This window comes from Mytilus galloprovincialis, chromosome 7, assembly GCF_965363235.1.
Source record: "Mytilus galloprovincialis chromosome 7, xbMytGall1.hap1.1, whole genome shotgun sequence".
NCBI lineage: Eukaryota > Metazoa > Mollusca > Bivalvia > Mytilida > Mytilidae > Mytilus > Mytilus galloprovincialis.
Window position 1 is genome coordinate 31,666,155 of NC_134844.1, and position 11,433 is coordinate 31,677,587.

At 33.7% G+C, this 11,433-nt stretch overlaps 1 protein-coding gene across 4 annotated transcripts in view; it reads right to left on the reverse strand.

Annotated features, from left to right (window-relative positions):
• The window catches only part of LOC143082759 (APOBEC1 complementation factor-like), a 32,285-nt gene extending 20,852 nt beyond the window's left edge, over window positions 1–11,433 (reverse strand). For 2 of the 4 annotated variants that reach the window (XM_076258604.1, XM_076258602.1), the window contains exons 1-4: window positions 10,662–11,432; window positions 9,470–9,650; window positions 1,142–1,242; window positions 584–637 (exon numbers count right to left, since the gene is read on the reverse strand). In XM_076258604.1, coding sequence (XP_076114719.1) covers window positions 584–637; window positions 1,142–1,242; window positions 9,470–9,650; window positions 10,662–11,351 — 1,026 coding nt within the window. In that variant the 5' untranslated portion in view covers window positions 11,352–11,432. Of the gene's footprint in view, window positions 1–583; window positions 638–1,141; window positions 1,243–9,469; window positions 9,651–10,661 lie in introns of all 4 variants that reach the window. The other 2 variants (XM_076258605.1, XM_076258603.1) reach the window with 2 other exon arrangements.

An 11,433-nucleotide genomic window follows, 5' to 3' on the forward strand; every position in this document is an offset into this window, starting at 1 on the left:
TGCATAAATTCTTTCATAATCAATCAACCAAAGTGAACTTGTCATTGTACCAGTCCAATTCATCTCTTTAATTCAGAAGGGATCTAAAGTTTGACTTGTTTGTACCAGTCCACTAAGTTTGTATTTGGTTAGTCAAACAAGTAAATCAGTTTGCTATCCAACAATGTGAAGTCTTCACGCTGAAAAACAGACCCAGCATCCCATGCTTGTAAAATTGCTCTCAGGCCTGTAAAAATATATTTACAGGCCAACAGAATCTTATTTAGATTTTCTAAACATGGAGCTCCGGGGCCTGAAGATTTAAAAGTTCATTTTGAAGACTGATGAGACAAAGTGATATAACTCTAAACACAAATTATACCAATGACAACATTCTCATGTCCATCATACTTTATAGACTTGTAAAGTACACCTCAAGTTCAACGTTATTCAAAATAATCTGGTAGAAAAAATATGAAGAACTTCAAAACAAATAAACATTATGGCGAACTATAACCATTCTTTATTAAGTTATAACTAAACGCAATTAAAATATTGAACACCATGCAATTTTGTTAGAACAACAATGCAAAATATATAGCACCTGTAACAGAGATAATGCTTCCGAAAGCTCCTCAATATCACTGTCTTGTTCATCCTGAAAAAGTTTTCCCTACTAATCAAATTTACAGTGAAAACTTGCAAAGAGAGTAAAAAGAAAATAAAAGAAAAATATAATACAGGCCTCAAACTGACAATGATTCTTCAAAAAAAAACCACCTCACAGCTAAACTTTTTAATTTATAGAAAACCTAGAGCTTCATATTTATTGGCCAAAAAATACACAACACATATATCAGATATATATTATTAAATATCACTTTAAAATCTACACGCACTATGTTCGACTAAAATACAATTGTGTTACTGTTCTTTAATATTCGGGCATATATATATTTCCAATTTGTTTTGAAACAAATTTCAATTCACATAATTGCACATTGATTTTAAATGTTTTACTTATAATTATGAAACTTGATTTTGCTTTGTTTGTAAACATGTCTATTGCTGTATGTCTAGGTTAACCTTTTGGTTGGTTTTTTGTTGTTTCACAAATAATTAGACTTGTCTAAATATATTAATGATTATCTCCCCTATTTACCTGTTGTAATGCTGTTTTGCCTCTTGCATAAATTCTATAGTCATTTTTGTCCACTGGCTTGGCTAAAACTACTTCCACTTTTGATCCATCAATACTCTGATCTAAAGTAAAATAATATAACTGATAGATTTAATTTAGAACCTAACAGTTTAGTGAAAGATATTGTTTCTAAGACCATATTATTAATCAAAGAGCTGAATAGCTCTGAGGGGAAAGACGGCCCTTGTTTCTATTTAATAAAATTTTTTTGGAAAGGGGGGGTATCTTTTGATAGTCTTCATATAAAGAATGATAAAAGAGAACAGCTAGAACATGCAGAAAGGTTGACAATATTGAAATCAATTGTTGTTTATGTAATTTCATTTCCTTAGTTTAGGATTCAATTTGGACCAATGGAAAAATCTGCATCTTCTAAATCTAAACATTTGATTAAAGTTGATAGATAATTATCTAAAATTCAACTGAATTCTGTCATTTCACAACAACTACAATATTTTTTGAAATCTTGATTGTTTACCACTGAACTGCAGGCTAGGGCCATTTTCCATTTTTTCTGACAGTACTCTTGGATTTTTAATTTTTTTCTTAAGAAAGTGTGGACTGAAAAATCTATTCAGTTTTAAATTTCCATTGATAAAGTTCCCAGTTACAACTCTCATCACAGGGAAACAGGTACTAATAAAAAACAATATGATTGATGTAAACTGTGTGAAGCTTGTTTCCAAATCCTAAATTTGAAATATTTGTAAATTTCATGAATAAAAAGGTTGAAACTACAAAATGCAACATTTTAAATTTTTTTTAAATTTTTTTACCATTTACAATGATTATGTTGGTACACAAAAATTTAGTTTTAATGGAAGACTACTAATCCAATGAAATGTCACATTTTAAGTGTTTAAATACATTAACTTTTATTTTAGTTGATAATTACTCATCAGTTGAGGTGCTCCTGAATTGGAGGAAGATTCTCAAAACAGAATTTTTACAGAAAAAAATCAATAAAATCGTTTCTCTCCCCTATCTCATGTAACCCCACGATCTTTGTTTACTTTGAAAGTTGCTGACCTACAAATTAAAGTATTACATGTTGATGTTGAATCATCTACAGCAAACAACATTATGTTTAGATTTAGCAAATACCAATTTGTAATTAGTGCACGATCTCTGGGAATGATTTAAATAACCAGTGAAGGATATCCCTGCTTCTGCATAGTGTGACATTCCAAGAATGACGTCACTATAAAATACAATGTAGGTTGGATATATTTAGAATATCTCGTCATACTGATTTTTCCGGATTGTAAAAGAAACGTAAATAGTGTAAAGGAGAGCTCAAGATACGATAATTTCGTCAGAAACAGAAGGGAAATGTGTAAAAAAGTGTTTAAAGTCAAACTATTCATTTCTGGGTCTCCTTCTCTTCAATCTAAGTAAGATTTGTTGGGGGGGTTTTCCACACTATAAAAACAAAATGAATGATGTGAGGGAATGTCACTCTGGTCAACCCCATAGGGGATTGACGGCTTGAAGCCGTCTTTCCCCAAAAAAAACAAAAAAAACAACTTTGATTGTAAAATCAAAGAGCTGAAAGCTCTGAAGAAAAATGACGCCACTGCCTCTAATATTGGGATATTTTTTATGCAAATCTTGATTTTCACATACCGTAATAAGTTGAACATTGCAACATACCTCGCAAGCATATAATTGATATTCGTATATGAGTGTGTGAAGTGAAGATGACAACTGACTGGTTTTTTTTAATACAAATGAATAGGTCAAGAGTCAAGACTACCTAAATGATCTACAGTATCCAATGACTACTGGCTGTTTTTTTTTTTGTACAAATAAATAGGTCAAGACTACCTGAATGATCTACAGTATCCAATGACTACTGTTTGTTTTTTTTGTACAGATAAATAGGTCAAGAATACTGGAATGATATACAATATCCAATGATTACTAGCTGTTCTTTTGTACTAATAAATAGGTCAAGACAATTTATATGATCTACAATATCCAATGACTACTGGCTGTTCTTTTGTACGTACTAAATAAAGACTACCTGAATGATCTAAAGTATTCTTAGTAATGTGTTGTTTTTTTTTCTTGCAATTACATTTTTCTAAATTAAGAATACAGACTACTAGTATCCTTTCAAACCAAATGATTATGAAGATCCTGTTGTAATAAGCTCTTATACCCCACTAGTCCTATAACATATGACTTCACATTCTTATTCAATTTTTAACGTTTTTATACTGATATTTTCATTTTTTTTTTATTTTTGAATGCAAAGTGTGACACATTGGTAGTAAAAAAAAATTATCAGAACAGTAAATAGAAATAGTAAATAACGCTCCTGAGGTCATATGTTATAGGACTAATTACCCACATACGCATTAAATAAGTTACTAGTGACATACACAAATGTAGTTATTTCTGTTACTTGAAGCAAATTCTATTTCTGTAGATTTTCACAATATTGTTATACTTGTTTTATTTCACATTGAAGATTAGACAAATAGGGATACTCCTTTGATTTTTTTATTTCAGTCAGGTCCCTTTATATGAAACTTGAAACCACTTCTCTGCCATATTGATATTTTATAACAACTCTGCCCATGACCCATATAATTTGATATTCATTCTTTAACCATATATCATAGTAAGTTAGTTTTTTATTTTACACTAATCCACAATCTTTCATGTTAAATTTTGTCTCCATTCAAGTTTATGCCATTGAACCATCATGGTATTAAACACAATTTCAAGTAATTATGCTGTTATAGAGGGTCACCATATATTCATCTTGGTTGGCATTCCAGTTATTGAAATTTGTGTCAGATTGGATAATGAACTAGACCTTTAGGAATTGATCTCATACTTTAATATGGAGCTATAGTATGCGACCCCTACTCGGTAACAAAAATAAAAATGTCAAGCTGCAAAATTTATCACCACAGATTACAAGTCAAAAGAGGATGGATAAATCTCCAAAATGCTTGCCAAACTGGAACTACAACAAGATCTCCAGACAAGGAGAAACGAGGCGTTGAAGCCAAAGTTAGTATTTATGTACAACGAAGTTGAGGGGCTGATTCACGCTATTGAACCAGACAAATTCCTCTTAAAAGCATGTCATAAGAGAACCATATCTGCCGAGAAGAATACCACGAATCAATTATTGTGGAAAAGTAAGTAAAGAATAACTCTTACTGTGAGTGTATTGACATTCCGCCAAGTAAAACACCGTACAATATTCAAACTCACTTTAGGGCCTTAATAATAGGGTACAAGTCAAATCGGCACCAATAGAAAAAGTCAAATCGGCACCTGGTTAAATCAACATCTAGTCAAATCGGCACCTATTTAAAGTCAATTAGGCATCCAATAATATATATAAATAATTCAACCCTTAAAAATGCGAATAAACATGATAAAATTAGGTTAATAATTCTGGCCAACCCCTTCCTTATCTAACTCTTCTTGGGTAAATACTGTAAAATTTCTGGACAACCCATTCCTTATTTCTACTGTTTTTGCTTAAAATACTGTTAAAAACATATATTAAACAAATCTAACATGGGTGCCGAATTGACTATATCAAGTGCCGATTTAACCAGGTGCCAATTTGACTAGATGCTGATTTGACTATACCGGGTGCCGAATTGACCAGGTGCCAATTTAACCAAGTGCCGATTTGCTGATAGACCTAAATGCTTTGGTTTCAGAGATATAAGCCAAAATCTACATTTCACCCCTATGTACTATTTTAGCCATGGTGGCCATCTTGGTTGGTTGGCTGGGTCACACCACACATTTTTCAAACCAGATACCCAATGATGATTGTGGCCAAGTTTGGTTAAATTTGGCCTAGTAGTTTCAGAGGAGAAGATTTTTTAAAAAGAATACTAAAATTTTTGAAAATGGTTAAAAATTAGCTATAAAGGGCAATAACTCCTTAAGGGGTCAACTGACAATTTTGGTCATGTTGACTTATTTGTAGATCTTACTTTGCTGAACATTATTGCTGTTTACAGTTTATCTTTATTTATAATAATATTCAAGATAATAACCAAAAGCAGCAAAATTTCCTTAAAATTACCAATTCAGGGGCAGCAACCCAACAATAGGTTGTCTGATTCATCTCAAAATTTCAGGGAAGATAGATCTTGACCTGATAAACAATTTTACTCTATGTCAAATTTGCTTTAAATGCTTTGGTTTTTGAGTTATAAGCCAAAAACTACATTTTACCCCTATGTTCTACTTTTAGCCGTGGCGGCCATCTTGGTTCTATGGCCAGGTCACCAGACACATTTTTTAAACTAAATACCCCAAAGATGATTGTGGCCAAGTTTGTATTACTTTGGCCAAGTATTTCAGAGGAGAAGTTTTTTGTAAAAGATTACTAAGATTTACCAAAAATGGTTAAAACTATAACTATAAAGGGCAATAACGCCTAAAGGGGTCAACTGACCATTTCAATCATGTTGACTTATTTGTAGATCTTACTTTGCTGAACATTATTGCTGTTTACAGTTTATCTCTATCTATAATAATATTCAAGAAAATAACCAAAAACAGCAAGATTTCCTTAAAATTACTAATTCAGGGGCAGCAACCCAACAACGGATAGATCTTGACCTGATAAACAGTTTTACCCTCATGTCAGATTTGCTCTAAATGCTTTGGTTTTTGAGTTATAAGCCAAAAACTTCATTTTACCCCTATGTTCTATTTTTAGCCATGGCAGCCATCTTGGTTTGTTGGCCGAGTTACCGGACATATTTTTTTAACTAGATACCCCAATGATGATTATGGCTAAGTTTGGTTAAATTTGGCCCAGTAGTTTCAGAGGAGAAGATTTTTCTAAAAGATTACTAAGATTTACGAAAAATGGTTAAAAATTGACTATAAAGGGCAATAACTCCTAAAGTGGTCAACTGACCATTTTGGTCCGGTTGACTTATTTGTAGATCTTACTTTGCTGAACATTATTGCTGTTCACAGTTGATCTCTATCTATAATATTATTCAAGATAATAACCAACTAGAGGCTCTAAAGAGCCTGTGTCGCTCACCTTGGTCTATGTGAATATTAAACAATGGACACAGATGGATTCATGACAAAATTGTGTTTTGGTGATGGTGATGTGTTTGTAGATCTTACTTTACTAAACATTCTTGCTGCTTACAATTATCTCTATATGTAATAGTACTTTCTGTGGAAAATGTTAATGAAAATATTCAAATTTTAAGAAAATTGTTAAAAATTGACTATGAAGGGCAATAACTCCTTAGGGGGTCAATTGACTATTTTGGTCATACTGACTTATTTTTAGTTCTTACTTTGCTGTACATTATTGCTGTTTACAGTTTATCTCTATCTATAATAATATTCAAGATAATAACAAAAAAACAGCAAAATTTCCTCAAAATTACCAATTCAGGGGCAGCAACCTTACAACCGATTATCCGATTCATCTGAAAATTCCAGGGCAGATAGATCGTGACCTGATCAACAATTTTCCTTCCTGTCAGATTTGCTCTTAATGCTTTGGTTTTTGAGTTATAAGCCAAAAACTGCATTTTACACCCATGTTCTATTTTTAGCCATGGCGGCCATCTTGGTTTGTTGGCCGAGTTACCGGACATATTTTTTTAACTAGATACCCCAATGATGATTATGGCTAAGTTTGGTTAAATTTGGCCCAGTAGTTTCAGAGGAGAAGATTTTTCTAAAAGATTACTAAGATTTACGAAAAATGGTTAAAAATTGACTATAAAGGGCAATAACTCCTTAAGTGGTCAACTGACCATTTTGGTCCGGTTGACTTATTTGTAGATCTTACTTTGCTGAACATTATTGCTGTTTATAGTTTATCTCTTTCTATAATAATATTCAAGATAATAACCAAAATCTGCAAAATTTCCTTCAAATTACTTATTTCGGGGCAGAAACCCAATAACCGGTTGTCCTATTCATTTGAAAGTTTCAGGGCTGATAGATTTTCACTTGATGAACAATTTTACCCCATGTCAGATTTGCTCTAAATGCTTTGGTTTCAGAGTTATAAGCCAAAATCTACATTTCACCCCTATGTTCTAGTTTTAGCCATGGCGGCCATCTTGGTTGGTTGGCCGGGTCACGCCACACATTTTTTAAACTAGATACCCCAATGATGATTGTGGCCAAGTTTGGATTAATTTGGCCAGGTAGTTTCAAAGGAGAAGATTTTTGTAATAGATAACTAAGATTTACGAAAAATGGTTAAAAATTGACTATAAAGGGCAATAACTCCTAAAGGGGTCAACTGACCATTTCGGTCATGTTGACTTATTTGTAAATCTTACTTTGCTGAACATTATTGCTGTTTACAGTTTATCTTTATCTATAATAATATTCAAGATAATAACCAAAAACAGCAAAATTTCCTTAAAATTACATATTCAGGGGCAGCAACCCAACAACGGGTTGTCTGATTCATCTGAAAATTTCAGGGCAGATAGATCTTGACCTGATCAACAATTTGACCCCGTCAGATTTGCTCTAAATGCTTTGGTTTTTGAGTTATAAGCCAAAAACTGCATTTTACCCCTATGTATTATTTTTAGCCATGGCGGCCATCTTGGTTGGTTGGCCGGGTCATGCCACACATTTTTTAAACTAGATACCCCAAAGATGATTGTGGCCAAGTTTGGATTAATTTGGCCATGTAGTTTCAGAGGAGAAGATTTTTGTAATAGATTACTAAGATTTACGAAAAATGGTTAAAAATTGACTATAAAGGGCAATAACTCCTAAAGGGGTCAACTGACCATTTCGGTCATGTTGACTTATTTGTAAATCTTACTTTGCTGAACATTATTGCTGTTTACAGTTTATCTTTATCTATAATAATATTCAAGATAATAACCAAAAACAGCAAAATTTCCTTAAAATTACATATTCAGGGGCAGCAACCCAACAACGGGTTGTCTGATTCATCTGAAAATTTCAGGGCAGATAGATCTTGACCTGATAAACAATTTGACCCCGTCAGATTTGCTCTAAATGCTTTGGTTTTTGAGTTATAAGCCAAAAACTGCATTTTACCCCTATGTATTATTTTTAGCCATGGCGGCCATCTTGGTTGGTTGGCCGGGTCATGCCACACATTTTTTAAACTAGATACCCCAAAGATCATTGTGGCCAAGTTTGGATTAATTTGGCCAGGTAGTTTCAAAGGAGAAGATTTTTGTAATAGATAACTAAGATTTACGAAAAATGGTTAAAAATTGACTATAAAGGGCAATAACTCCTAAAGGGGTCAACTGACCATTTCGGTCATGTTGACTTATTTGTAGATCTTACTTTGCTGAACATTATTGCTGTTTACAGTTTATCTTTATCTATAATAATATTCAAGATAATAACCAAAAACAGCAAAATTTCCTTCAAATTACATATTCAGGGACAGCAACCCAACAACGGGTTGTCTGATTCATCTGAAAATTTCAGGGCAGATAGATCTTGACCTGATAAACAATTTTATTCCATGTCAGATTTGCTCTAAATGCTTTGGTTTTTGAGTTATAAGCCAAAAACTGCATTTTACCCCTGTTCTACTTTTAGCCATGGCGGCCATCTTGGTTGGTTGGCGGGGTCACGCCACACGTTTTTTAAACTAGATACCCCAATGATGATTGTGGCCAAGTTTGGTTTAATTTGGCCCAGCAGTTTCAGAGGAGAAGATTTTTGTAAAAGTTAACGACGACAGACGACGACGACGCCGGACGCAAAGTGATGGGAATAGCTCACTTGGCCCTTCGGGCCAGGTGAGCTAAAAACAGCAAAATTTCCTTAAAATTACCAATTCAGGGGCAGCAACCTAACAACGGGTTATCCGATTCATCTGAAAATTTCAGGGCAGATAGATCTTGACCTGATAAACAATTTTACCCCAGTCAGATTTGCTCTAAATGCTTTGGTTTTGAGTTATATGCCAAAAACTGCATTTTACCCCTATGTTCTATTTTTAGCCATGGCGGCCAACTTGGTTGGTTGGCCGGGCCACCGGACACATTTTTTAAACGATGATTGTGGCCAAGTTTGGTTAAATTTGGCCCAGTAGTTTCAGAGGAGAAGATTTTTGTAAAAGTTAACGCAGGAAGACGACGACGGACGCCGGACGCCAAGCGATGAGAAAAGCTCACTTGGCCTTTCGGCCAGGTGAGCTAAAAAGAGAAAATACACATGGTATATTTGATTATAAAAGGCATCAACATGAAAAATGTGAAACAATTTAATTGAGAAACAAAATAATTATATTTTTTTACATACTATTTGTCATGTTCAGGGCTTTTAAAGCATCTTCTCGTTCTCTGAAGTGGATAAAGGCATAGTCTCTGATTTTCTTTACTCTTTCCACACTGTTTTCTCTCCCACAAGCCTTGGTAAAGACCTGATGCAATGTCTCTTCTGTTGTGTCCAGCATCAAGTTTCTAACATACAATATCTTCACCTACATGTAGCATATAGAAATTAATTAAAAAATAACATACAAAAAAATGCAAATCAGCACACAAATATATTTTAATCTGTAAAAGCACCATAATTTAATTGTTTAAAAACTTTTAAAAATTGCCAAAAACAACAATGGTTGCTTTAGATACTTTGGATATGGAAATCTGAGTTTTTAATGACACATTTTAACATGATTATTAACAAATTTTCCACATGTTTTTCAAATTAAGATTCTTTTACAGATTTGAATATGGTCATTTTTTGGGCCCTTTATAGCTTGCTGTTTGTTGTGAGCCAAGGGCGCACCAGTGAAGACTGTACTTTGACCTATAATGGGTTACTTTTATAAATTATGACTTGGATAGAAAGTTGTCTCATTGACTCATACCACATCTTCTTATATATATTATGTAATACTTAAAGTTTATTGAGACAAGACAATTTAAATATGAACTGATAAATCCAGCTTTTGTATTACATGTGATGCACATCTACTTGAACAATTTGAAAATCCCTTGCTTACAAGTATCAGTCCATTCAGGGTTCATTTAAACTAACACACTCAAAATGAATCATGTTGATACAATGACTTTGTACAGGTACTGTGGATTTCTAACAGTGCACAACTAGTCAAATGAGTACAAATTTCGCAGAAAAAGCTGTGGCAGATCCAGAACTTATAATAAAGGGGGATACTGACTGCCATAAGAGGGGACCTACTACAATCATGCTTCAGTGATTCTCTAAATAATTTACAATTTTTTTTTCCAAAAAAGTTAGGGGGGAAAAGGGGGGGGGGGGACACAGGCCCCAACCTGGATCTGCCTGTGAAATTGAACTCTTATTGTGACTATAAATTAAACTTTGATTTTAAATAAATTTAGGCCCTGTAAGTCAGTGAAAATGATGTGAGGAAAAAAATCATAAAAATCTATAAAATTTTCAATAAGACCAAGAGAAACTTTTATATTTAACATTACAATGACTGTCAATTAACAGTAACACCTACTGAACCCATTGTGTCTTCATCCACCTCTTGTTCTGGCTCAGCCCAGTCTACTGCTATTTGATGTCCCCAAAGCTGAATTCTACCTGGGATTAATTTTCTTCTGGCCATTGCAGCAGCTCTGTGATTTTCATATTCAACAAAAGCAAATCCTCGGTTTTTCGTTTTATCCACAGCACTTGGATAAACTATAACGTCCACTACACCTTCAGTCACTTTTATCATTTCTTGCAGGATTTCTTGTTGTCCTTTTGTTTTCGGTATGCCCCCGACAAAAAGTCTACAATTATCAACAGACATGCAAACACCTATTAATCTGCCTTTCCTCAATTCATAATTATTTAGTTCTTTAACTGCCCTTTGAGCATCAATGCGGTTTGTGTACATGACAAATGCATATCCACGATTAGAACCACTAAAATCCATCATTAACCTAAGTTCATATAGCTTTCCAATTTTTTCAAACACTGGAACAAGTTCATCTTCAAAGCAATCGCGGGGTATTTTCCCTATGAAAATTTCACAGCCCCTCTGTGGTGCAGGTCCTTTCCAGTCAGGTGGTGGTCCATATTTTCTCTGGCCATTTTCCTGAAGCATTGGATAATTTGTTCTGTCTATCAAGCATAGAAGATTTTGTTCATTTTGAGCACCTGCTATTCCCTGTTTACTTTTCTCTAACGTCTGCGTTGCCATTTTACCGTTACTTTACTCCTTAAAATAGTAAGGACCTTAGCAGACGGATTTCTGATTTTCCAGGGTCAAAGTAGGTTGACAC